The 23130-nt window shown below is 37.8% G+C and overlaps 2 protein-coding genes and 1 long non-coding RNA gene across 3 annotated transcripts; 1 reads left to right on the forward strand and 2 right to left on the reverse strand.

The window, feature by feature from the left end:
* Positions 1 to 369: 369 nt before the first annotated feature.
* Positions 370 to 11874, reverse strand: LOC131136722 (CD9 antigen-like). The gene is made up of 8 exons (XM_058083912.1): positions 11682 to 11874; positions 6347 to 6449; positions 4011 to 4108; positions 3859 to 3933; positions 2992 to 3075; positions 2845 to 2901; positions 2097 to 2180; positions 370 to 2026 (listed from the first exon to the last, which is right to left on the reverse strand). The coding sequence occupies exons 1-8, from the start codon at positions 11748 to 11750 to the stop codon at positions 1961 to 1963; spliced, it is 636 nt and encodes a 211-aa protein (XP_057939895.1). The 5' UTR covers positions 11751 to 11874; the 3' UTR covers positions 370 to 1960.
* LOC131136730 (uncharacterized) lies at positions 3301 to 4551 on the forward strand. The gene is made up of 4 exons (XR_009131794.1): positions 3301 to 3449; positions 3874 to 3956; positions 4023 to 4121; positions 4285 to 4551. It is a non-coding gene; the product is annotated as an uncharacterized LOC131136730 (long non-coding RNA).
* Positions 11875 to 16445: 4571 nt separating the features above from the next.
* On the reverse strand, positions 16446 to 17622 carry LOC131136715 (neurotrophin-7-like). The gene is made up of 2 exons (XM_058083900.1): positions 17593 to 17622; positions 16446 to 17519 (listed from the first exon to the last, which is right to left on the reverse strand). The coding sequence occupies exon 2, from the start codon at positions 17506 to 17508 to the stop codon at positions 16699 to 16701; it is 810 nt and encodes a 269-aa protein (XP_057939883.1). The 5' UTR covers positions 17509 to 17519; positions 17593 to 17622; the 3' UTR covers positions 16446 to 16698.
* Positions 17623 to 23130: the final 5508 nt, after the last annotated feature.

Below are 23130 nucleotides of genomic sequence, written 5' to 3' on the forward strand. Positions count from 1 at the left end.
TGGGCAAAACCGCCTGATGCAATGTGTCACCTGACTCTTCTGTACAGTGTACACTAGCGTGGGCACATTAGTGGAAATGTCCATGCTGCAATGTTGCAGTAACTCTACCCTGACTGACCTCGGAGCCGCGACTATTCCTTCCTCTAAGTGTTCAGCTGTCTTTTACTACTCAAGTGCAGAAAGGTGGAAAAATAATTTAAAAAAATAATAGAACGGCAAATAATAAAAACTTAAGAAACCACATATAGTTGGTGGGTAGACATTAAAATGAACAAAGCATTATTAGAGCCCTGTAGACATGACAAAACACGACTATAGTCACATTTATACTCTTTTTATTTACAACATATTGCGCAACTGCAGGGTCTTGAGACACATGCTAACTCGCAAACTAGACAGCTAGCCACCTAAACGGTAGCCTTCAAGTTATTTCCTTTCAACTTAAATAGCCAAAAAACTTACCACTTCCACACGGATAGGGAGGATAACTATTAACAGTTATTTAACCTTTAACATGAACATGAATCAAACGTAATAATTTTTTCTGGGTACATGATACCATACAGCATCCATATCAAACATTAAACTTTCATATCAAGGCGGGGGGCCTCAAACTAGTGTCCTGTGGGCCACATTTGGCCCGCGGGGCCGCGTGTTTGAGACCCCTGGTGTAGCTGATATTTTTTCCCATGAAGCCATACTTTCCAAGTCGCATTGCCTTCAATTTATTAATACTGCATTTTAATTAGGGATGCAACTTGCGTTAAAGTTTCCTACTTTTACATTAAAATCTTAGTGAAGAACCGACGCTAGCTTCGTATTTTGCTATGAATTATTTCTTAAATTCCATACTGTTTCTCATCTTCATTAAGGTTTTTGCAGGGAATATTTGTGGTCATAACTCTTGAGATCCAATGTGTCTTATTTGTGAAATGAAATAAAATGCATGAAATCGGTATAAAACTTCAAATGCTTTATTTAAACTTCAAACACCTACAGTGTTTTCCTGAGAAGCCTGAAATGGTAAGAAAATAAATTAACACAAAAGCCCGACATTGTGGATTGTTGTAGGATTGTATCCTGTTCAAATTTCAACCACTAAAAAAAAAGCCTGGCGTCATTATTGTGACATTAAAATACACTCAACAAACATAATAAATAAAATACTTTCCTTTTTGATCCCGTTTTCCATGAGGTGTGGCCATTTATTGTGGCCAGACTAAAGCACACCTGTGCTAAAATTAACCTTTCCAATTAGCATCTTGATATGTCACACCTTTGAGGAGGATGGATTATCTCAGTAACACAGATTAAAAAGAAAAATTGTGTATAAAGAAAATGTTTTAGATATTTGAATATGGCAGCAAAAACTATTTTTTAGTTGAGTGTAATATATTAAAATCCCACAAAGTTTGATTTTGTCGAACAAACTAAAGAGACACACAAAACCGATCATAATATTTGTTGGAAAAAGTGTGCACCGATTTCACAGTCACATGTACATCATTGCTATGTTTTTTTTTCTACATCCAGACAGTATGTGGTCTCTACAAAAGGCACATTTAATATTATTTAATATTTGGTACACTACAAATAACCTCAACTTCTATCTATCTACACACAGCACAATCAAATCATTCACATATAATGTACAAAATTAAATATTTACATCATGGAAATTCCACTCAGAACCAATAATTAGGATTTTTTTTTAAATGGGGTATGCAAAGGCAACGCAATCTTAGATGTGTGAACTTCCCAACCCCGGTTCCTATTATCAGTCATTAGGACTCTTGTTTATGTTTATGACACTGTAAACATGGTCACATGATATCGTCATGTACGCTCCACGATCCTGACTTACATAAGACATCGTTACATCACTCGGATACGGATTGGATAGTGTTCTATAAAAGCGGTGCAGTCTCTCCGGGCCTCTCTGGTACCAATCCGGGGTCCTTTATATGACCTCCCTGCTGTTACGTACAGCGCAGCAGAGCACCATGCTGAAGATCATGCCGATGATCTGTCACAGTGTGGAACACAACCTGTTCAAACGTCATCTTTGACATGTGTCGTCAAACCTCAAAACTCACCATGACGCCAGCGATGCCGATGCCAACGTATCCGATGATGTAGAGTTTACTGTTGAAGAAATCCTTGATGCCCGCCTCGCAGTCCTGCAGAACGGAAAGTGAGATTTAAAGGGAAAGTACACTTTTTCCCCCCCATCATCATCCGCCATCTTACAGGAAACGTAAACACACGTGCTTTTCTCTTTAATGCGCGTTCTCAAGAAATAATAACAAATAAAAAGAGGTAGTTAACTAATGCATGTCATGGTACACACCCATTCTATGAAGTCATCATAAAACTGGCCGCAACATTAGGTACACCTGCACAGTAGCCGCGTCAAACATGTACGGTGAAATAATACACCCTCTCAATATGTTGAAGTATACAGTTTGTATTTGCATGAATCAGCAACTTCATTAATCATAAATACTAAAAAAAATACTTAAATAAAACTAAAATACTACAAATCACTTACACACATACACAGTACATATAGCAAAACAATAATAATTATAGCAACTTCTGATCAATACATTCAATTTCAGACTTAAAGTAATGTACAGATGTAAGACTCGGGTTAAACCACACCCACTTCCTGTTTATGCCCCGCCCACTCTGTGTACAGATAGATGTGTACTCACTCATACTAGTGTTTTTTTTTAGGTGTTCATGTCTCAAATTAGGAAAATGCAGTTTTTCCTTTAAGACTGTGTGGTAGGGAGCACCATGTACACCCCCCCCCCCAAAAAAAAAAACTTTGAACCTTACCTTTATATCTGGTTCTTGATCAGGACAGTTGTCAGCAAGTGTCCCGCAGCAGTTGAGCTAAAAAGGTAAAGCATAAAGTAGTCCCACAAAACCATACATTTATTGTGTTAGCAATGCCCCACCCCCGCGTGTTGACATGGTACTTACCACTTTCTGGTAAGAGGTGATGAGCGTGCTGTTGTTATTTTCTTTGTAAGTTGTGGTATAGAAGTTTTGTACATCTTCAATTATCTATGAGAGAAACGACACATAAATAAATGCATATGAAGATCACTATATTAAATAAAGCATATGGAAAACAGTACAACACATCATTATCCGTAATTGTCGAAGATAAATCCTCATTGTCTTGGTATGATATGAATAAAGTTTATAAAAAAAACCGAACCTCCTTATTGGGTAATATATTCCTCCTAAAGCTCTGTGATTGGCCAGTCACACACAGCGCCCGCCTCTCCCAAGACAGAAATGCAATCACATTAGCTGTTCGCCAAAGCGAGGGAAATATGGCTCCACCTCTTCCACACACACGAATACAAACACAGTTACCGTAAAGACAGCGACTCTCTCTGCTTGCACAACTCCAGCTCACGTTCTCCATTTCGGTTTGTGTGATAATTAATGTTAGTTGCTAAACTTTTTTTCGTTTCGTTTTCGTTTTTTCGTCGGTGGAGTGTTTGAATCCGGGGTCTTCGTCCTCAAAGTGCGCATGTGTAGGCTACATGACGTCATCGTGCTGTCAAAATAATAGTTCTGTAAATACTTAATACTGTTGTGTTAAAAAAATAAGCTAAATTCTAAGACTGTTCTGTCAATATTCATTAATAATATTCAATTATGTTCTTCAAAAACGTTGTTAAAAATTTTTTGAATCAATTTTCTGTACCGCTTATCCTCACTTGGGTCGTGGGCAAGAGGCAAGGTAGTTAAAATTGTTTTTTTTTTTAGCTATATGTCAGATGTAATTAAGTTACCTTGCTTATATTTCAGTTAACTATGGAGTTATGAATGTACCTTATCCTTGTTCAGGAATCCAAACACTCCTGCTGCCACCTCAGCTCCAAAGATGATCACCAAACAGGCAAAGAACTGGAAAAGATGCATAAATGACGGTATAGATAAATACTATAGATTGATTTAAGCTCAGATGTTACATTTGAACTCACTGAACCCAGCAGGCACTGAGATTCTCGAACCGCTCCACAGCATCCGAAGAAACCCACCAGCATCACCAGACTTCCTGCACCTATCAGGATGTACACACCTGGAAAGGCAAGGTAAAGTCATATTTCAATAAAACATTCATTTGTTTGGAAAAAAAGCAGTATGTTAATCTAAATTATATGACTGAATGATTGTTTGATTGTTTGGTTGGCTGGTGATTAGTCCAGATGGCTGTTTCCTGTCTCTGATGCTATTTATCCATTTTTACCAACACAGGACAACACAAGCCTAAAACTGCAACCCAAAACGATCAGGATTCATCGAGATCATCAAGGAGTTTTAAGAAGCTTCAGGTAAGACGATTCGCATCCCCATAGACGCCCCGATCGCCCATTAAAGCTCTCATTATGTATATCGTGGGTGCGGCCACTGCACAAGACTGTTTGTGTGTTGCTAAGAGACACTCGGGCAGCCGCCCGGTAACGTGGGCTCGGGTGGGAACAAATAAGAACAAAACAGAGACGTCATAAATTCGGCGGGATGTTGTTGTCTTTGAGAAGGAGGGTTAGCTTGAAAGATAAATAGAAGACGACTCCACACTCTACTCTCCTTTATAGTGATAATTGAGTGAAAACCCGAGTGCAATAAATGAATTTCCACGACATAGAATATTACTTTTATTTTTAATATTTTCAATGTTGAAGCATAGAAACCTATTAAAAAAAACAAAACAAAAAAACAAAAAAAAAACCTTAAACTGTATTATGGAAAGCAGGAAGTGAACAAATGTAACAGTTACTGATTGTAAAAGTACCAGATGGAGGGGTAGGATTTAATAAGCTTTGCTTCTTCCTACTCCTTTTGGACATGTGGAAAAAAAAAAAAAAAACAAAAAAAAAAAAAAACAAAAAAAACCCTTAAACTGTATTATGGAAAGCAGGAAGTGAACAAATGTATCATAGATACACGCATGTTGGATCTTTTAGCTGTTTCATTACTTATCATAAAACATATTATTTTGAAACTCCATAACTAAATAAAAAAAATAATAGTAAAGTAAAAAAAAACAACCTTAAACTGTATTATGGAAAGCAGGAAGTGAACAAATGTAACAGTAACTAATTATGGGATGCACTCAATTGTAATCTGATGCATGTTCAAATAAAATTAAACCATTACCATTTATGACTTTTAAAATACATGTTCTAACACTATTAGAGCCCTGTAGACACGGAAAAAACCTGTCTATAATCATCTATATGATGTGTTTACAACACATTACGCAACAACGGTTAACTAGCTCGCTAACCACGTAGCCTTGAATCTATTTCTTCTAAACAAAAGAAGCCAAAAAAATACCACTTCCACATGGAATGGGAAGAGAACTTTTTTTTTTCACTCCATCATGTCAAACAATTTTTCTGTCATTACTGCCACTTTGTGACCAGATCACATATACTACTATATTTTGATATGACATTATATCACAAAACAGCAATCATTTATTAAAGAATTAATTTCTGGAAAAACTGATATAACGAGGGAGTGATAATTGAATCGCCATATTGCGAGGGGCGACTAAAGTAGCATCTCATTAAATTTGAAAATCTTTGAAAAATGCATACATTTATTTCAACAGTTCATTATAATCAATGACGTTATTAGGTACCGGTGGGAACATAATAATAACAATAATCTATTTCTTAATTGATCATAGATTCCAGTTACCTCATCAAACTTTATTTGAATTGAATTGTTCTGAGGTTTTACTGATATTTAATATTAATCAGTGATAATAATCAGTAAATAAACTGAGTCTTAAATTGGTCTCTTAGTCTGAACTTGACTCCTGAAATGAAATAATATTTAGATTTATTGAGATGAACCAGTCTGTTTGGTCTGAAAAGAGATTGTTTGTAGACCTGAAACCATGGTAACGCACACAACAAGTCTCCACACGCTCACTGCCAACGCCATGTGTTGCGCTGTCCAGTATAACTACCATGAAGACCAGACCTTTTTATGGTTCTTATAGTAAATATATATATTTGTGTAGTTGTTGGGTCTGGCCATCAATTGTTTTGGTGTCCTGTGGTTGGAATATCCCCAGTGATGTAAGGACAGGGAATAGCACAAGAGACATGACGGTGTACAATTTGCAAGCCATTTTCCAGACTTGGTTTGTGACCAGCGGGTGGGGGGGAAAACATGACGGTGAAGCGGTGGCTCTTGTTCCACTTTCTGCATAAGCTAATGGAACAACACGGTTCCAAGAAATACTGAATATTTTTTCATTTGAAGTGGTATCTGAGACATTTGGACACACTGCGGTACCTACCAATGAAGTACGTGTCTGGAGCCTTATCGCCGTTGAGCAGGGACACGGTTTCCGGGTCAAAACGAAGCCACAGTCCCACTGCCAGAACAAAGGATCCCATCAACTGTGGGGAGATGGTACAAATATTGGTCATGGTTTTATTTCATTTGAACATGCATCAGATTCCAATTGAGTGCATCCCATAATCAGTTCCCAGTTCCACATGTCCAAAAGGAGTAGGAAGAAGCAAAGCTTATTAAATCCTACCCCTCCATCTGGTACTTTTACAGTCAGTAACTGTTACATTTGTTCACTTCCTGCTTTCATAATATAGTTCACTTTTTTGTAGTTATTATTATTATTATTATTTTTTGTCACGTACCGAAGTATGAGGTGATATGACCATACCAATCACATGCAATCAGTGCGCTCACAATGAGCTTGTCAACGCAAAATAAAATAAAATAAAATAAAATAAAATAAAATAAAATAAAATAAAATAAAATTAAATAAAATTAAATAAAATTAAATAAAATAAAATAAAATAAAATAAAATAAAATAAAATAAAATAAAATAAAATTAAATTAAATAAAATTAAATAAAATTAAATAAAATTAAATTAAATTAAATTAAATTAAATTAAATTAAATTAAATTAAATTAAATTAAATTAAATTAAATTAAATTAAATTAAATTAAATTAAATTAAATTAAATTAAATATTATTTTAGCTGTAGATTAACTATATCAGCAAGTTGAAGTATTTGTGATTTTAGAAATAAGGAGTTAGTATGATTCCAAAATGAATCCCCAAATAATAAAAGCAACAACCTTGTCATGGAGCACGGATGCTTTTATTGACGTACACATGGCTTGTTTTTTTTAAACTGCCTAATTGTGGTTTTAAGCTAAAATTAAGCAAACGGTCATAGGAAGTTTCCACTAGTGCCCTCCACCCTTCGCTCCAGCAGCAGCGTATATTACATCAAAGTGTAATTTTAGTCAAGGCAAAATTAAATAATGATCTCAGTTTTTGACCCACAAATTCCAGTCAAAGGATGTTTTAAATGCTCCACTCCATCTTTGGCTTTACAATCGTCTGTGTGCAGCAGCGCGCCACCTTGAGCTTAAACAGGCCCTCCTGTTTGTTTGGAAATGCGGTTTCATGCTAGTCAGAGTTTCCCTCATTCAGTCGATGTTGAACAAAAGTGTTCTTCCTGAAGTGCAACACGAAACTTACATACACTACACCGAAATGTTGTTTTAAGAGGTTGGAAGAGCCTGATGTTTAAGTCTTCCTGTGAGATGGGAGTTGCTGTGGAAACTACGGCGACTGCTCCCTTGGCAATGAAAAAGTGTTCACTAGTGCATGTATGTCCTTTGAGGATAATCCAGTCTGTGAACGACTCCAAACAACAATATATGCAACACTTAACAATGATTGTTCTTTATGTTAAACGTTAGCATCGTTGCCCATGGGTTATATGGCCATTTCTGTACCCTGAAGCTCCCACGTTGTTTTTCTGGTAAGTTCAAGCATAACGAACCTTTCCACATCCGTATCCTTGAAGCCACTTGCTCTTATTCTACAAATCACTTCCATTATTGTAGTACCAGTAAGTCAACGGGACTACTAGTACATAGGTTTTAGGGCAGGTTTATGTAACACTTTGAACCCTGCATCGCTAATTTATGACCAGGTTCTAATCTTATGAAATATCCTTTACTTCAGAACTACTACAGATTATTACTTATACTGTGCCACTCAATATAACGGCCTGACTCACGATGTGACTGACTCGGAGATCATTACTCAGTATAACAGTACAACGGCGTCATTTTACAAAGAACACTAAACTCATCACACAATAGCTTAACACGTACCTAAAAATAAAACAGGTAAGTACCATACAAGGTTAAAATGGATCCCGCTCACCCCCACAAGTATTTTCAAGTTTTCCCATAGTGTATTGCATCCTAGCAAAGCAGTCACTGGTGGCCGCCGGGATGCTGTGATGATGTCAGCCTCCCTCTCTCTGCGGAACAGAGGCAGCATTGCAGTGCCATCCATCCATACTGCTTGTCCTCTAACGAAAACTTTTTCATTGTAAACTTGCAGTGGTACTTGTTTATATATTTTGTGAGTGTTAAGTTACTGTGTGATGAGTTTAGTGTTCTTTGCTAAATGATGCCCTTACATTGTTAAGTAATGATCTCCGATTGTCGGGACTTTTTTCATAGCTCTTGATTGGCTTCTACCAAATAAAGAAGCCAAATGCCATTTTACGACTTGGACATGTGGACGTACCTATACGGACAATTCGGAGTCGCCAATTAACCTTAACATGCATCTTTTTGGAATGTGGGAGGAGTCCCTGGATAAATATGCGAGAAACTAATAATATCAATAAACTAATAATATCAATTTATCTGCACTTTACAGACTGAACTTGAAACTGAAACCAGGAAAACAACAAAATGTAGAGCATACAGGCGTTTTTTTAGAGTCAAATTGCACATTGAGTACTACAAATTTGTACATGTTGGCAGGCCAATCCCACCATTAGCACCCTCACTGCTAGCATACACCACTTTTGTCTTGAGTCACTGGAAACACCCCTCCCTCCACTCCCCATGTCTCTCATCCCAAATCCCTCCAACTGCCTCCTGACTTACCTCCATGTCCCGCCCAGCCCCACCCCACCTCGTCCCGTGCCCTCCCACCCAAACTCTCAGAGGACAAAGCCCCACTGTCTCCCTGCGACTAGGGTTCGCCATACAAAAGGAGGGACACTGACAAGCACAATGAAGGAGAGAACAAAGTAGTGAAGAAAGGGTGTACGCCATGACAGGATCATCTTTTGTCACACACCATAAACATAAAGACTGGCCGATATATAACTCGAATGAGTAGTTGAGTTGTTTCTTCTTTCATCAACATCTCCGAACTCGGAAAGCTCAGTGTCGCGGCTTCTTTTATGGAGTAAAATCGACTTTTTAAAGAGTGCAGTAAAATGGTGTTTTTGTGAGGGGGAATTTCCATGAGAGCATACATGCAGCAAAACTATCACAGGGATGTGGGCTCACTCAGGGAGAATATGAGGAGTTATTCTTTGTGGTTGTACATTAAAACTTCATTTGACAGTAAGCATGAAGTGACTGAAACACAGGCTGCATTTAGCTCAGTCTGTCATCAAGGGAATGCTTGGATGACAGATGCAAGGGTTAAAAATAGCGGCCATTGTACTGTACTGTACCCATACATGACTCGAGGGCTGGAACAACTTTTTTATTTTTTATTTAATTTTTTTTTTTTCATGTCATGGAAGTACAATAATTTTCCGCATATTATCTTAGTAATAGTGTTGTCTGAAACAAGTTGAGAACAAAGATAATAAATGGAGTACTTTTACAATAATGGTTATAGTTTTAATGGTGCAATGCAATGAATCACATTGGATATTTTTCTACATTAAGTAATGGTAATGGTAATGGTAATGGTAATGGTAATGGTAATGGTTTTATTTTATTTGAACATGCATCAGATTCCAATTGAGTGCATCCCATAATCAGTTCCCAGTTCCACATGTCCAAAAGGAGTAGGAAGAAGCAAAGCTTATTAAATCCTACCCCTCCATCTGGTACTTTTACAATCAGTAACTGTTACATTTGTTCACTTCCTGCTTTCCTAATATAATTTAAGTTTTTTTAAATCATTTTATTATTTATTATTTATTATTTATTATTTATTATTTATTATTTATTATTTATTATTTATTATTATTATTATTATTATTATTATTATTATTATTATTATTATTATTATTATTATTATTATTATTATTATTATTATTATTATTATTATTATTATTATTATTATTATTATTATTATTATATTTTGGTATAGATCACATTACAATTGAGTGCATCACATAATCAGTTCCCAGTTCCACATGTCCGAAAGGAGTAGGAAGAAGCAAAGCTTATTAAATCCTACCCCTCCATCTGGTACTTTTACAATCAGTAACTGTTACATTTGTTCACTTCCTGCTTTCCATAATACAAATTAAGTTTTTTTTTTATAGGTTTCTATGCTTCAACATTGAAAATGTTAAAAATAAAATTAACATTCCATGTCGTGGAAATTCATTTATTGCACTTGGGTTTGCACTCAACTTTTACAATTAGTAACTGTTACATTTGTTCACTTCCTGCTTTCCATAATACAGTTTAAGGGTTTTTTTTTGTTTTTTTTTACTTTATTATTATTTTTTATTTAGTTATGGAGTTTCAAAATAATATGTTTTATGATAAGTAATGAAACAGCTAAAAGATCCAACATGCATGTATCTACGATATAACGTTTACCTTGCACTGTTTACCTCCATCCATCCATTTTCTATGCCTCTTATCCTCACTGGTCCTAACTCGGAGGGAGTGTTTATTTTTGTTTAACTCTTTTTACCGTGCATTTCAAATAAACACGTCACCGACAGCCAAGGAGAGGTGCAGGGACATAATATTTGCGAGGAAGTCACCGTTATTAAGTGATCACAGCACTAAAAAAACTGTGGAGTGTGACATCACCACACATGTCCGCCGATTTTCCCTCTTTATCTGGGTCAAGTTGATGCCAGCTGACCCTCTTTTTTTTCCCTGCACACGCACACCAATATCCCTCACAATCTCCCCGTGACCTTTCCCGTCACATTTGATGCCTACCCAGATGAGAGGAAAAGGTAAACATGTTCTTCTCACCTCCGTTGCATTTCTTTTGTCTGCACATCAGCCGCACCCACTGGCATGCAATAATAGTTATTCTATACGGGGATCGGACGGGGGGGCTGCTGCGTTTTCAGAGTCTGCTTATCCGGGCTGGAGCAGAAGGATGAGGTGATGCTATTGTCCTGCTGTCACAATGGATCCATTCACACCGAGCCCCTTTGCAGATGCTTGTTGGAAAAAATCTCTCTCTCTCACAAAGAAGGAAATGTTCCACTCTGAGGACCTTAATTGGATATAAAAAGTGTGTGTGTGTGTTTGTGTGTGTGTGTGTGTGTGTGTGCAGCTCACAAACAGATGCACCTTTCATGTTCACCTGACTCTCTTGAGCCCTCGACTGCTTTTTTTGCTAAAAATGTCCCATCGCATCTCGTCACTGTGTCACTAAGGTCTTGTGGGACTTAGTGCTGAGTTGTTCCATGCAACTCTTCATCCAGTCTGAAAATGTGAATCGAGGTCCTGAAGTAGAACATACAAAGCTAAGTCTGTCCCTCACACAACAAAACCGGCATGGTCCAAAAATAAGGAGTCAAACATGTGAATCCAAAGCAAAACTTGCATCGTATGTACTTACCCAAAATATGAAGTTGAACACGAACAAAAGATATTTGACACATTTCATCCCTCCTTCCACTTTCCCCATGTCGCCTGATTGGATCACGTGTTTGGATTCTATCCACACAAAATGGCCTTCAGGGGTAGTTTGAGGTGGTCCGGTACTAGATGACAACAGCAGTCAGTGCAAGTCAAAACACTTGTGCATCAAGAAGTGCTACCCTGGTAGCCTCTCTCTCTCTCTCTCTCTCTCTCTCTCTCTCTCTCTCTCTCTCTCTCTCTCTCTCTCTCTCTCTCTCTCTCTCTCTCTCTCTCTCTCTCTCTCGCTCGCTCTCTCGCTCACACACATGTGCACACTTTCCAGGCCGCCTCCTTCTATAAATCAGAGGGGGCCTGCAGACCAGAGCGGGACTGAATAATGAATATTTGGCAAATGTTCATAAAGAGGTACCACACCAGTATACTATAATGGATTATAAGACCTTTTCAATCAATTTTCAGGCACTAGTAAAAAAAAAAAAAAATCACTCATAAAATAATCCTTCCATAAGCCTCCATACATTCTCAATTAGCGGATTTTGATACAAATATATATTTTCTCTCAAACACCCTACATCAATATCAAAATATGTGACAGTAAAGCATAAAATGTACGTAAAATACATAAAAAAGTATGCTTACAGTGTTGGAAATTACATTTTTTCACATCCTAACAAGGCCCAAAGGGCCACTTTAATAAATTTAAGTTATGTCAATTTAATTTCCCCTTTTAATGGTAATGGTAATAATGGTAATGGTTTTATTTCATTTGAACATGCATCAGATTACAATTGAGTGCATCCCATAATCAGTTCCCAGTTCCACATGTCCAAAAGGAGTAGGAAGAAGCAAAGCTTATTAAATCCTACCCCTCCATCTGGTACTTTTACAATCAGTAATTGTTACATTTGTTCACTTCCTGCTTTCCATAATACAGTTTAAGGTTTTTTTTTTTTTTTAAATAATGTACCTCGTACCGAAGTACAAGGTGATGTGACCATATAATGACATATTTTTTAATTTTTAAAATAAAAAATAAAAAATAAAAAATAAAAAATAAAAAATAAAAAATAAAAAATTGAAAATTGAAAATTGAAAATTGAAAATTGAAAATTGAAAATTGAAAATTAAAAATTAAAAATTAAAAATTAAAAATTTTAAAGACGGCATCAATCTTAATGGTGAAGTCGATCATACACTTTCGAGGAATATAGATCACATGACATCACACATTAGAACAAGTCGGGGCGCAGATGATGTTTATGGTTAATGTTTATGGAGTTAGGTTAAGTTTATGGCTAACTGACGCTGGGCTGGACTTAAACTATTCACATAGCTTTTTATGTAGAATAAAGCAGCATATTATCCATACCGATCCACGACCCATGAATGCACCGCAGTCTGTCTTGCTTTCTACAGCTTGTCAAAACCCACCTTTTAAAAACTTATTTTAAAATATACTGAATATCTTGTTAAATCTTTAATATTTATATTTAATCTGTTTTTACATTCATGTAAAGTTCCTAGAAGTTCCAAGAAAAGTGCTATACATATAAAAAGTGTTATTATTATTATTATTGTTATTATTATATTTTTGTTTTGCAGTACTGTAGATCTTAAATATGACTTGTATATCACATAAATGTCTTTTGGATCATGCAACTGAGCAGCCATACCTTTTGGAGCCTTTAGGACTTAGTGAGTGTCCATTTGTAGTACTATAGTGCCACCTTGTGGTTGTACTGCTAACACTTATTGGACAAAACCAAGCACTCCCATTGGCTATGGCATGGGTGTCAAACTCAATCACAGCTTACTTTAATTTGTGGTACCAACTGGACATTAGTGGGGGAAATATGCATTTTTTGTCCATTTATTCCTGCTTTAAATATATATATTGTATTTATACATAATGCGCAATCCAATATACATCATATAAAATAGTACTGTATGTCCACATTGCAACTAAACGACTGTTTCATAGAAATAAGTGCACTTAATTATCAATTCTAATACAGAGTATAGCCATATCCGGTCAACATTACATCACGTTCATTCATTAGCTTAACTTAGCTACATTGACGAGAGGTCATTAGTTCTCAATGCGCTCGATGCTACTCAAATATCTTATACTCTCCACTGTGACAACAGAAATAGCACATTATCCTTTTTCGCATTTGGTCACACACTTATCGTGGTTCGACGTGTAACACTTGACCACAGTGTTAGAGTTGACTAGAATTAGACACTATGGGCTGTAATTTGGTAATTTGGTGGTGCGGCCAATGCAATTGTTTGGTCCAATTTGGTATACTGGACACCAAACTAAACTGGAAAAAGATGGCCTGGCGTGGCCTTCTGGGGGTGTGGGTCTGGGTTCTTGGCATTTCAGTGCTCTTGCATGGCGGGGCTGGTGCAATAACAACCTGCAGATGGCGCTCTGGGGCGCCCGGGCCTGGGTGGATGCTTCTTTTGGGAGCATCCCGTGTGGAGTCTTGCAATGATGAGGTACAGCGATGGTTGGATATCAGGTGTCACGTTGAAGACATGTGATTGACATGTTGGTGGCATGATAGAGAGGACTGTTAAATGATAGGACAAAGAAACCGTCACAAATGTTGGTTCGCCCCAGGGATCTCACACCCTTGACTCTGTATGCCCTGCATGGAGTCAATCCTTCAAGGTCTTCTGTCCACCATGCTGGCAACCAAGGCAACAACAAGGCGGCATTTTTAAATTTTCCCACTCTGGAAACCGTTTCTGGTCACCCAGAACGCCGTTTCGATGAGAGGCTGAAACGATAAAATACTTGCCTGAAAATGTTTATGTGTAGCTAGCCTCTGATTTATAAACACAACATTTGTAGTTAAACTTCATAAGTTGACATCAGTTGACATTCAGAAAAACTGTTTTTTATTTTTCAACCTGTTCTAGTTTTTCCGTTACCGGTAAAGACCATTGCGACTGTACTGACTTTTTGGGACCTGTTACGAGGGCTCGAACGCCAATATTTGTATAAAATTAGGAACATACTACTGCCACTAATGAGACCACTTTGGTAGGAAAAATATAATCTTTCTTTGAAAGTTAACTTTTGCTGTAGATTTGGCCTTAAAAACCACAGCAGGCTAATCGCCTCAGGAAAACATCATGACATCGTAACTGAATATACTGTACCAGCGATTCTGGGCCTTATTAAAACAATTACCGTATTTTCCGGACTATAAGTCGTACTTTTTTTCATAGGTTGGCTGTTCCTGTGACTTATACTCCAGAGCGACTCATAAATGAAATAACTGCTCATGTTACATAAACACTGGACACCTTTTCTGTTCATGTTTATTTTTGGTGTCACTGAATAACCATTGTGTTAGCATATCTTATACTCCGGAGCGACTTATAGTCCAGAAAATACGGTAAAAATTTTATTTTTTAATATTTACTTATTGTTGGGCAGGGGCCCTTGGAATTGTTCTCATTGCAGCGATACGCATTCCGGGGCCCCCCATGGATTGTGGGTCCCTATGCAGAGCACGTTTAGGGATGGGTGCAGTAATCCCTCATTTATCACGGTCAATCGGTTCCAGACCTGCCTGTGATAAGTGAATTTCCACAAAATATGATTTGTATATTTTCATAGTTAGAGCATAGAAAACCTTCTTGTATGTTTTTTTTAAACATTATTAGAGCCCTCAAGACATGAAATGCGCATTCCGGGGCCCCCCATGGATTGTGGGTCCCTATGCAGAGCACGTGTTTTGCGTGTAGGGAGGGGTACAGTAATCCCTCATTTATCACGGCCAATCGGTTCCAGACCTGTTTGTGATAAGTGAATTATATTTATAATTATTATTAATTATAAGTGAAATATGATTTGTATATTTTCATAGTATATTTTACCTTCAATGTATGTTTTTTTAAACATTATTAGAGCCCTCCAGACATGAAATAACACCCCTATGGTCACCTTTATAATCGTCATACCCAATATATTTGGCTGGGGACCTAAAAGAGAGACAGATTCAGACTTGAGTTTCAGCTTTGAGTGGGTAATGGCCGCAAAAGTAGCTTTTTTTTTTTAGGGATTATAGTCCTTGTTCTGAGATCATTCAAACTTGTGATAAAAGTACGTAGTTCCAGGTAGTTTAATACGTGTGCCTCAAAGAAAAGTACACTACTGACACCCAGTGACCAGTGTAGAATACTACATTTTATCAACATCTTTCGAATGCCTTATATATCTATTTTAGTTAATTTAGCCATTTGTATACTTCCTTATAAAATCCTTAATTGGATTTAATTGGATTTGACTAATAATAGGCCGCATTCAACCATAAAACAGCATGATTTATTAATTAGTATAATTTTGAACAACCATGATTGAGTAAATCGGCAAAATTTGAAGTCCGAAGTGGCGAAGGGTGACATTATTTTTGGATGTTTTAGCAAAATAAATAAAAAATTACAAATATTATCCTGATAGCGCAGACGAAAACCAAATAATGGTCAGGAGTTCGATAATAAGTCTGTGGAGTTGGTCATTTTCGTTTTTATCCATCATTCATGTAAAAATTCTAAATGTGCATATTTAAAAAAAAAAACAAAAACCTGACAAACCAGGCAAGTAGAGATGTGTTGAATAAATAACAACATGAACAATACAATACAATACAACAATACGACATTTAACAACAATAAAATACACATAATGTATATTTTCATATTTGACTGTATAAACCATAAATATAACATGCAGTTCTTTTAACTTAAAACAACCAGGACGTCTTGGACTGAGGTAGGGTGAGGGGGGGGGGTATCGGGACTGGAACCATGAACCTATGTGTGTGTGTGTGTGTGTGTGTGTGTGTGTGTGTGTGTGTGTGTGGACAAAGTCAGTGTTTGTGCGGCGGCTGAGAACAAGGCTTACAGTATTGGCAATAAAGCTGCAGTGGCCGAGAAACGTGAGTGATTGGTTCATATTTGGGGCGGTCGTCCCGTCAGTGTCCCAGTCGTCCTGCCCAGGACTTCCTGCTGAGCACGCACACGCATGCGGCGTTGATGCGAATGAAACGCCACGCTGTCCGTTCCTTGAAGATAGTCAGGGCGCTTACAAATATGTGCGTGTTTGTACAGTAGGAATTCCAGTGGCGACTGTCGATGCCGAGACAGCCCGAGTTTCCCGATTTGGAACCCTGTTTGCCACCTCGTGCCCCCGTTCTTCCCGCATTTCCTGCCCCGGATCCCCTGCGCGTCGGCGTTCGACATGTGGTCTCGTAGAAGAACTGCTTCTTTACCACATTGTTGATTGTGACGTTGGGCAGCACGGTCACCTCATTCCCGGCGATATCCGTCGCTCGAGTCATGTTCCCGACCCAAGTGTTGATGCTGTCGCATACTGAGTACTCTCCTCTGTGCATGGTGTGCGCCCCCGCTCGGCGCCTCACTCTTAGCCCCCTCGCTTCATCCGTGTCGTAGCCGTCACCCTCCAGGGCGTCGTGCGAAGGCGGTACCTCACTGAACACGACCCGGGGTGAAGAACGGTACCGTTTCTTGGAGAACAACTTGGGGTCCACGACCGGGACGGAGGGATCGGGTGTGTGTGAGGCCGCCCGATGAGGCCTCTTGGTCCTGTGGTGGCTGGTCCTGTGATGTTCGGCATTCTGGTCCCCCGACGCCGTCGACGTGGTTTGCTGCTGCTGTCCTGCTCTGTGGCTGGCTAACCGGGCGCTCTGGGCCAGTCCGCCTCCCATGTTCAGTACAGCATGGACGCCGATTAGGAGGACCAGGACCAGTGGTGACGACCTCATGGGCACACGTCCTGGAACCCAAACACACAACTAATTAATTTAACGCTACAAAATTTCAATCTAATTAACTCAACTTCTTCTTACCTTTTATTCCTAAAGGCTTCTTCAGTTCTAAATTCCTGGTGGAGTCAGAACACACCGAAATAAAGCATTCACTTGGGACCACTCGGGAATATTCTCTCCCCCAAAAATTTAACACTGAAAAAGCATTTTGGATTAAAAGCGAAACATTAATCAGATGACCAACTAACAATAGCCACGTTTACATGGACCCAAATATTCCAATTCCATTCCGTTATTTGCTTAAACGGAAAAAATCTAACCTCATTCCGAAACAAAAGTCCCAGTCCGAATGAATATACGTATAATCCGATTCCCAGGGGTGGAATATTCCTTTCCCCAATCCGATTGAGGTATCTTGTACCCGCCTTAATCGGAAAGTTGTCAGGGGTGCGTTCTTTCAACGCATGAAAATGGCGGCGAGCAGTCATCACTGGACTACAACAGAAACTGGGCTGTCCCAACAACCGTGGTAATCACACTCTCGTCCGCCATCTTCGATGAATCACGTGATGTTGTTTACGTTTTACTGCACATACCCGATGGACTATTCCGTTTAATTATAGCGGTGCATGTAGACAGGAGATTGGAATATTCCTTTCCATGTATACACTGTTTTCTGGTACGTCATTCGGAAAGATTCCATTCGGGAAGAGGAAAATCTCATGTAAACGTGGCTAATGCACAGTATATGTACAACCACGGGAAACATGGCAACAACAAAAGTCAGCTTCCATTTCCTACATAATTGAAAGTACGGTAATCATGAATATAATTTAGCATCAATGTCTGTTCCTTTAAAGCAGGGGTCTCAAACTCAATTTACTTGGGGGCCACTGGAGCTAGGGTCTGGGCGAGACTGGGCCGTACAGTTTTCCAAAAAAAACAAACAAAAAAAAAAACGCATTTATTAAAAACAGAAAAATTAATAAACTTTGCTTTGGTTTCGATTTTCTACAATAAAAGCTCTGATAAAACATTCCACTGTTCTCAAATATCTTAATTTTTATTTTTCTACACAAAATAAGATGAAAAATAAATAAACAAATCAAGAATAAAGAAAATCAATCAATCAGTAATAAATAAATATAATAATAATAATAATAAAACACCAAATAATAAAAACTTAATAAACCACATATAGTTGGTGGGTAGACAAATTATTTTTTTTCACATTAAAATGAACAAAGCATTATTAGAGCCCTGTAGACATGACAAAACACGACTATAGTCACATTTATACTCTTTTTATTTACAACATATTGCGCAACTGCAGGGTCTTGGGACACATGCTAACTCGCAAACTAGAGAGCTAGCGACCTAAACGGTAGCCTTCAAGTTATTTCCTATAAACTTAAAAAGCCAAAAACTTACCACTTCCACACGGATAGGGAGGATAACTATTAACAGTTATTTAACCTTTAACATGAACATTAATCAAACGTAATAATTTTTTCTGGGTACATGATACCATACAGCATCCATATCAAACTTTCATATCGAGGCGGTGGCCTCAAAGTAGTGTCCTCCGCATGTTTGAGACCCCTGTATTAGAGAGTCATTGTATGCAACCCGATACAAATGATATTTTTTGGTGTGAAAAGAAGATCAAAAAGTGGAATATGTACCTGTGGAATGTGTCCGGTTAAAGTGGGAGCCCCCAGTGGTCTCTAGAGCCAGACCCCAGTGCAGGCCGGGCCCCTCACGCCTGCCATCGGAACCCCCCTCAACCACAGTTCTGCAACACACACAAGCGCGTATTACCGTTTATACAGCGTCATTGCTTAGCATGACAACAGATGGTCATTTGTTGACATTTGTTGCAGAGGCGGTTTGATGAGGTCATCTTTCGCACGCCGCAAATACGGAAGCCCAATTGTATGTCATGTTTCACTTAAAGATTGTGAATGATGGGCAAAATTTCAAAATAAGTGCAGTTCCCAACTTTAGAGTAATAATTGTGTGTAAATTGATTTTTATATTTAAAACATTTAAACAGCCCAGGGGATATTTTTTCTTACATAAAATTTTGGGCAATTTTGAGTGGTTAGCACGCAGGCCTCACAGCTAGGAGACCCGGGGTTCAATTCCACCCTCAGCTATCTCTGTGTGGAGCTAGCATCTCTGATGTACAGGATTACTTCCTCACCCCATCAATGAGTTTTTCAGCTGCTGACAACGGTTTTTTGCCGTGCATTCCGCCTAGGCTCAAAACAGGGTCCCGAGATTTGAGAGTGCCAGCCATTGGGTTAAAAACCTGGACTCTCAACTCGATGTGTGCCGCGTGACTCTTTTAGATGTCAGGGAGTGAGGTTTACCAAATGTGTGCTGCACCAGCTGGAATTCATTAAACTCACCCCCCTAAACGTCACTTCCATCCGGGTCACAGCGCCAATGGAAACCGCCTGGTTCAGCCAGCCCGCATTCCGCCCTGGGTTTGAACAAGAGTCCGCAGAATGAGAACTGAGAACTGGTCTGATTTTTTTTTTTTTTTTAGTTGACTGGTTGATTTTATTCTTTCAGATATGAAATATACAAATAGTTTATTTAGATTTAGTTATCCAGATTTTCTGGACTATAAGTCGCTCCGGAGTACAAGTCGCACAGTGCCAAAAAATGCATAATTACGTAGAGAAAACATACATAAGTCGCACTGGAGTAAAAGTCGCATTTTTTGCGTGTTTATTTACCGTATTTTCTAGACTATAAGTCGCTCCGGAGTATAAGTAGAAAAAAAACACACATAAGTTGCACAAAAAAAAAATGCATAATTACGTAGAGCAAAACATACATAAGTCGCACTGGAGTATAAGTCACATTTTTCGCGTGTTTATTTACCGTATTTTCTAGACTATAAGTCACTCCGGAGTATAAGTCGCACAAGGCCAAAAATGCATAATTAGGTAGAAAAAAAAACCATACATAAGTTGCACTGGAGTATAAGTCGCATTTTTTGCGGGTTTATTTACCGTATTTTCTGGACTATAAGTCGCTCCGGAGTATAAGTAGAAAAAAAACACACATAAGTTGCACTGGAGTATAAGTCGCACAAGGCCAAAAATGCATAATTAAGTAGAAAAAAAAACATACATAAGTTGCACTGGAGTATAAGTCGCATTTTTTGCGGGTTTATTTACCGTATTTTCTGGACTATAAGTCGCTCCGGAGTATAAGTCGCACAAGGCCAAAAATGCATAATTAGGTAGAAAAAAAAACATACATAAGTTGCACTGGAGTATAAGTCGCATTTTTTGCGGATAATTAATTTTACAAACTACTTGACCAAAACCAACATTATATCCTAGGTGTAAGATATGCTAACACAATGCTTATTCAGCTACAGAAAAAATATAAACATAAACAGAAAAGATGTCCAGTGTTTATATAACATAAATATTTTTTTTCATTTATAAGTCGCTCTGGAGTATAAGTCGCAGGAACAGCCAACCTATGAAAAAAAGTGCGACTTATAGTCCGGAAAATATGGTAAATGTCATTATTTGTAATTTAAAATTTAAAATAATTTAAAAACCATAATAAACCAATTGTTTTTTTGTTTTTTTATATTAACATTTTTCTCCAAGGAGATTGTTCAGATCAAAGATGGTGGCTCGTGGCATCAGACAGGACCTAATCACATGACCACCGTGGCACCAATGTTGCTGCCTCTTGGCTGAAATTGATGAAAATGAAAAGATGTCTTTCAAAGCTAAGTAGCTTTACCATTTTAGAAGCAGTACATCTGGCTTACAGTCACGCCCATATCGCTGTGACATCACAAAGACACAGTTTAACCACGCCTTTTGAAACAGAGTGTTTTGAGACATCCCAAACTTCTTTCGGTGCTCACTTCCAAATGCTCAAACGTCATTATCTGAAACTTCTAACTACATTTATAGGTCCGAAAAGTGGTAAAAATATAATAGGTCCCCTTTAAAATTCAGTTTGAGACACTTGGACTTTTTTCAAACCAGGGACACACTGCTGCTTCCACGTGCCCGCCGACTCACGCGAAGCACCGAGTTGCACGGGACGGTTTAACACCGCTTGCACCAACAAAATGAATACCATTTGTGAAGAAAAAAAAAACATTTGTGTCACAAGTGACAAACATGCTATGCTTCGCATTACATTAATACAATCCAGCATAAACAAAGCTTCAATATGGCTTAGTGAGTCAGCCATTGTCAGTCCTTCATTTGGCACAATGGAGGATGTTTATGTCTGTCTGTGGCTCCATCCATCCACCCTTCTGTTTTCTATGCCGCTTATCCTCGTTTGGGTTTCAGCTGACTTCGGGACTTTTTTTTTTGCACGTTTGTCACATTTAAATGTTTCAAATAATCAAACTAATTTAATTAGTAATTAACAGAACAAAACAGTTTCTAAATTATTATTTTATTACATTGATTACATTAAGTCTGAAATTGATTCAAATTGATCAGAAGTTGCTATATATATTGTTTATTATTATTCAGCTATAAGTGATCTTTGAGAATTTGTTCTCTAATTATTGATATATATATTATAATTATTTCATATATATGAACTGTGTGACTTTGCAAACATAACAATAATGTAAAGCAGTTTTCCAACTGTCTTTATATTACCTTCCAAAACACCCGAAACAATCAGACAAAAAAAATCAAACACTGTCTGTGACTGATGCACGATCGTGCCTGCTGTCTTGTTTATTTTATATCTTTATTTTTACCGTATCAAGCACCATTTGGCCTCGCTGTCCTCCTGTCATTGATGTTCTTTCTCAGATTGTTTTATGAGAAAGACAAGAATTGCATTTGATGTATTTGACTTTTCCATAGTGGGATTGTAGCTTTGGAATGGAACAGGAATGCTGTCTGCTGACTTAACTTTGGTCAGCATTTCCTGTAGGAATGACACACGCATGAGTGATGGGCTGCAAATAATATTAATAATAATATTAATATAGGAACAGTGTGCTGAAAACAAATATAGAGTAATAATAAAAAAAAGGTTAGATTCCAAAAGCTATCAAAAGATAGCCTAGTTTACTGCTGAGGTAGTGGAAGTTTCTGACTACAAAACAAGTGATGACAACATCCACTTTTAGGGTAGAACTCATCATTTGACATGTCGAGATCTATTTGTGGTGTGATTTAGAATTTATAACTTTTTTTTTAACAAACTCTCTTCAATGCAGTGGTAATTTATTGACGGTCCCTAGGATAAACAACCAGTGGCTGTTAAAAACTCCAAACAAACTCTTTAATTTTAGTTTGAACACTGCAAAAAAAACAAAAAAAAACATTCTAATCAGTTGATCTAGGTTTAGGGTTCTAGGTTTTAGGGTAATTTATGTGAAACGGACTTTTATGAATATTCAAAATAATGCATCATCATCATTACCATAGTCATGTCAATAAAATAATGATATTTTCTTTCCTTTTCTCGTAAATCATTACCATCTCGTACGCATCTACAAATGTAATGTGGTTACAAAGCACCTGCTAAAAGATGCACGGCGGCAGCGTGTCAACGGTGCCCTTGAGCAAACGCGCACCTCACTTCTGCAGGTGACGA

Source organism: Doryrhamphus excisus, chromosome 10 (genome assembly GCF_030265055.1).
Source record: "Doryrhamphus excisus isolate RoL2022-K1 chromosome 10, RoL_Dexc_1.0, whole genome shotgun sequence".
NCBI lineage: Eukaryota > Metazoa > Chordata > Actinopteri > Syngnathiformes > Syngnathidae > Doryrhamphus > Doryrhamphus excisus.

What these genes read in the sequence shown, in the direction of transcription:
- LOC131136722 (XM_058083912.1), bottom strand. Translation starts at nt 11,750, where the DNA reads ATGGGGAAAGTGGAAGGAGGGATGAAATGTGTCAAATATCTTTTGTTC. An exon ending in CTCAGTGCCTGCTGGGTTCA is followed by an intron (nt 3,934 to 4,010) that starts GTGAGTTCAAAT and finishes CATCTTTTCCAG; the next exon opens with TTCTTTGCCTGTTTGGTGAT. An exon ending in TCGGCATCGCTGGCGTCATG is followed by an intron (nt 2,027 to 2,096) that starts GTGAGTTTTGAG and finishes ACACTGTGACAG; the next exon opens with ATCATCGGCATGATCTTCAG.
- LOC131136715 (XM_058083900.1), bottom strand. Translation starts at nt 17,508, where the DNA reads ATGAGGTCGTCACCACTGGTCCTGGTCCTCCTAATCGGCGTCCATGCT.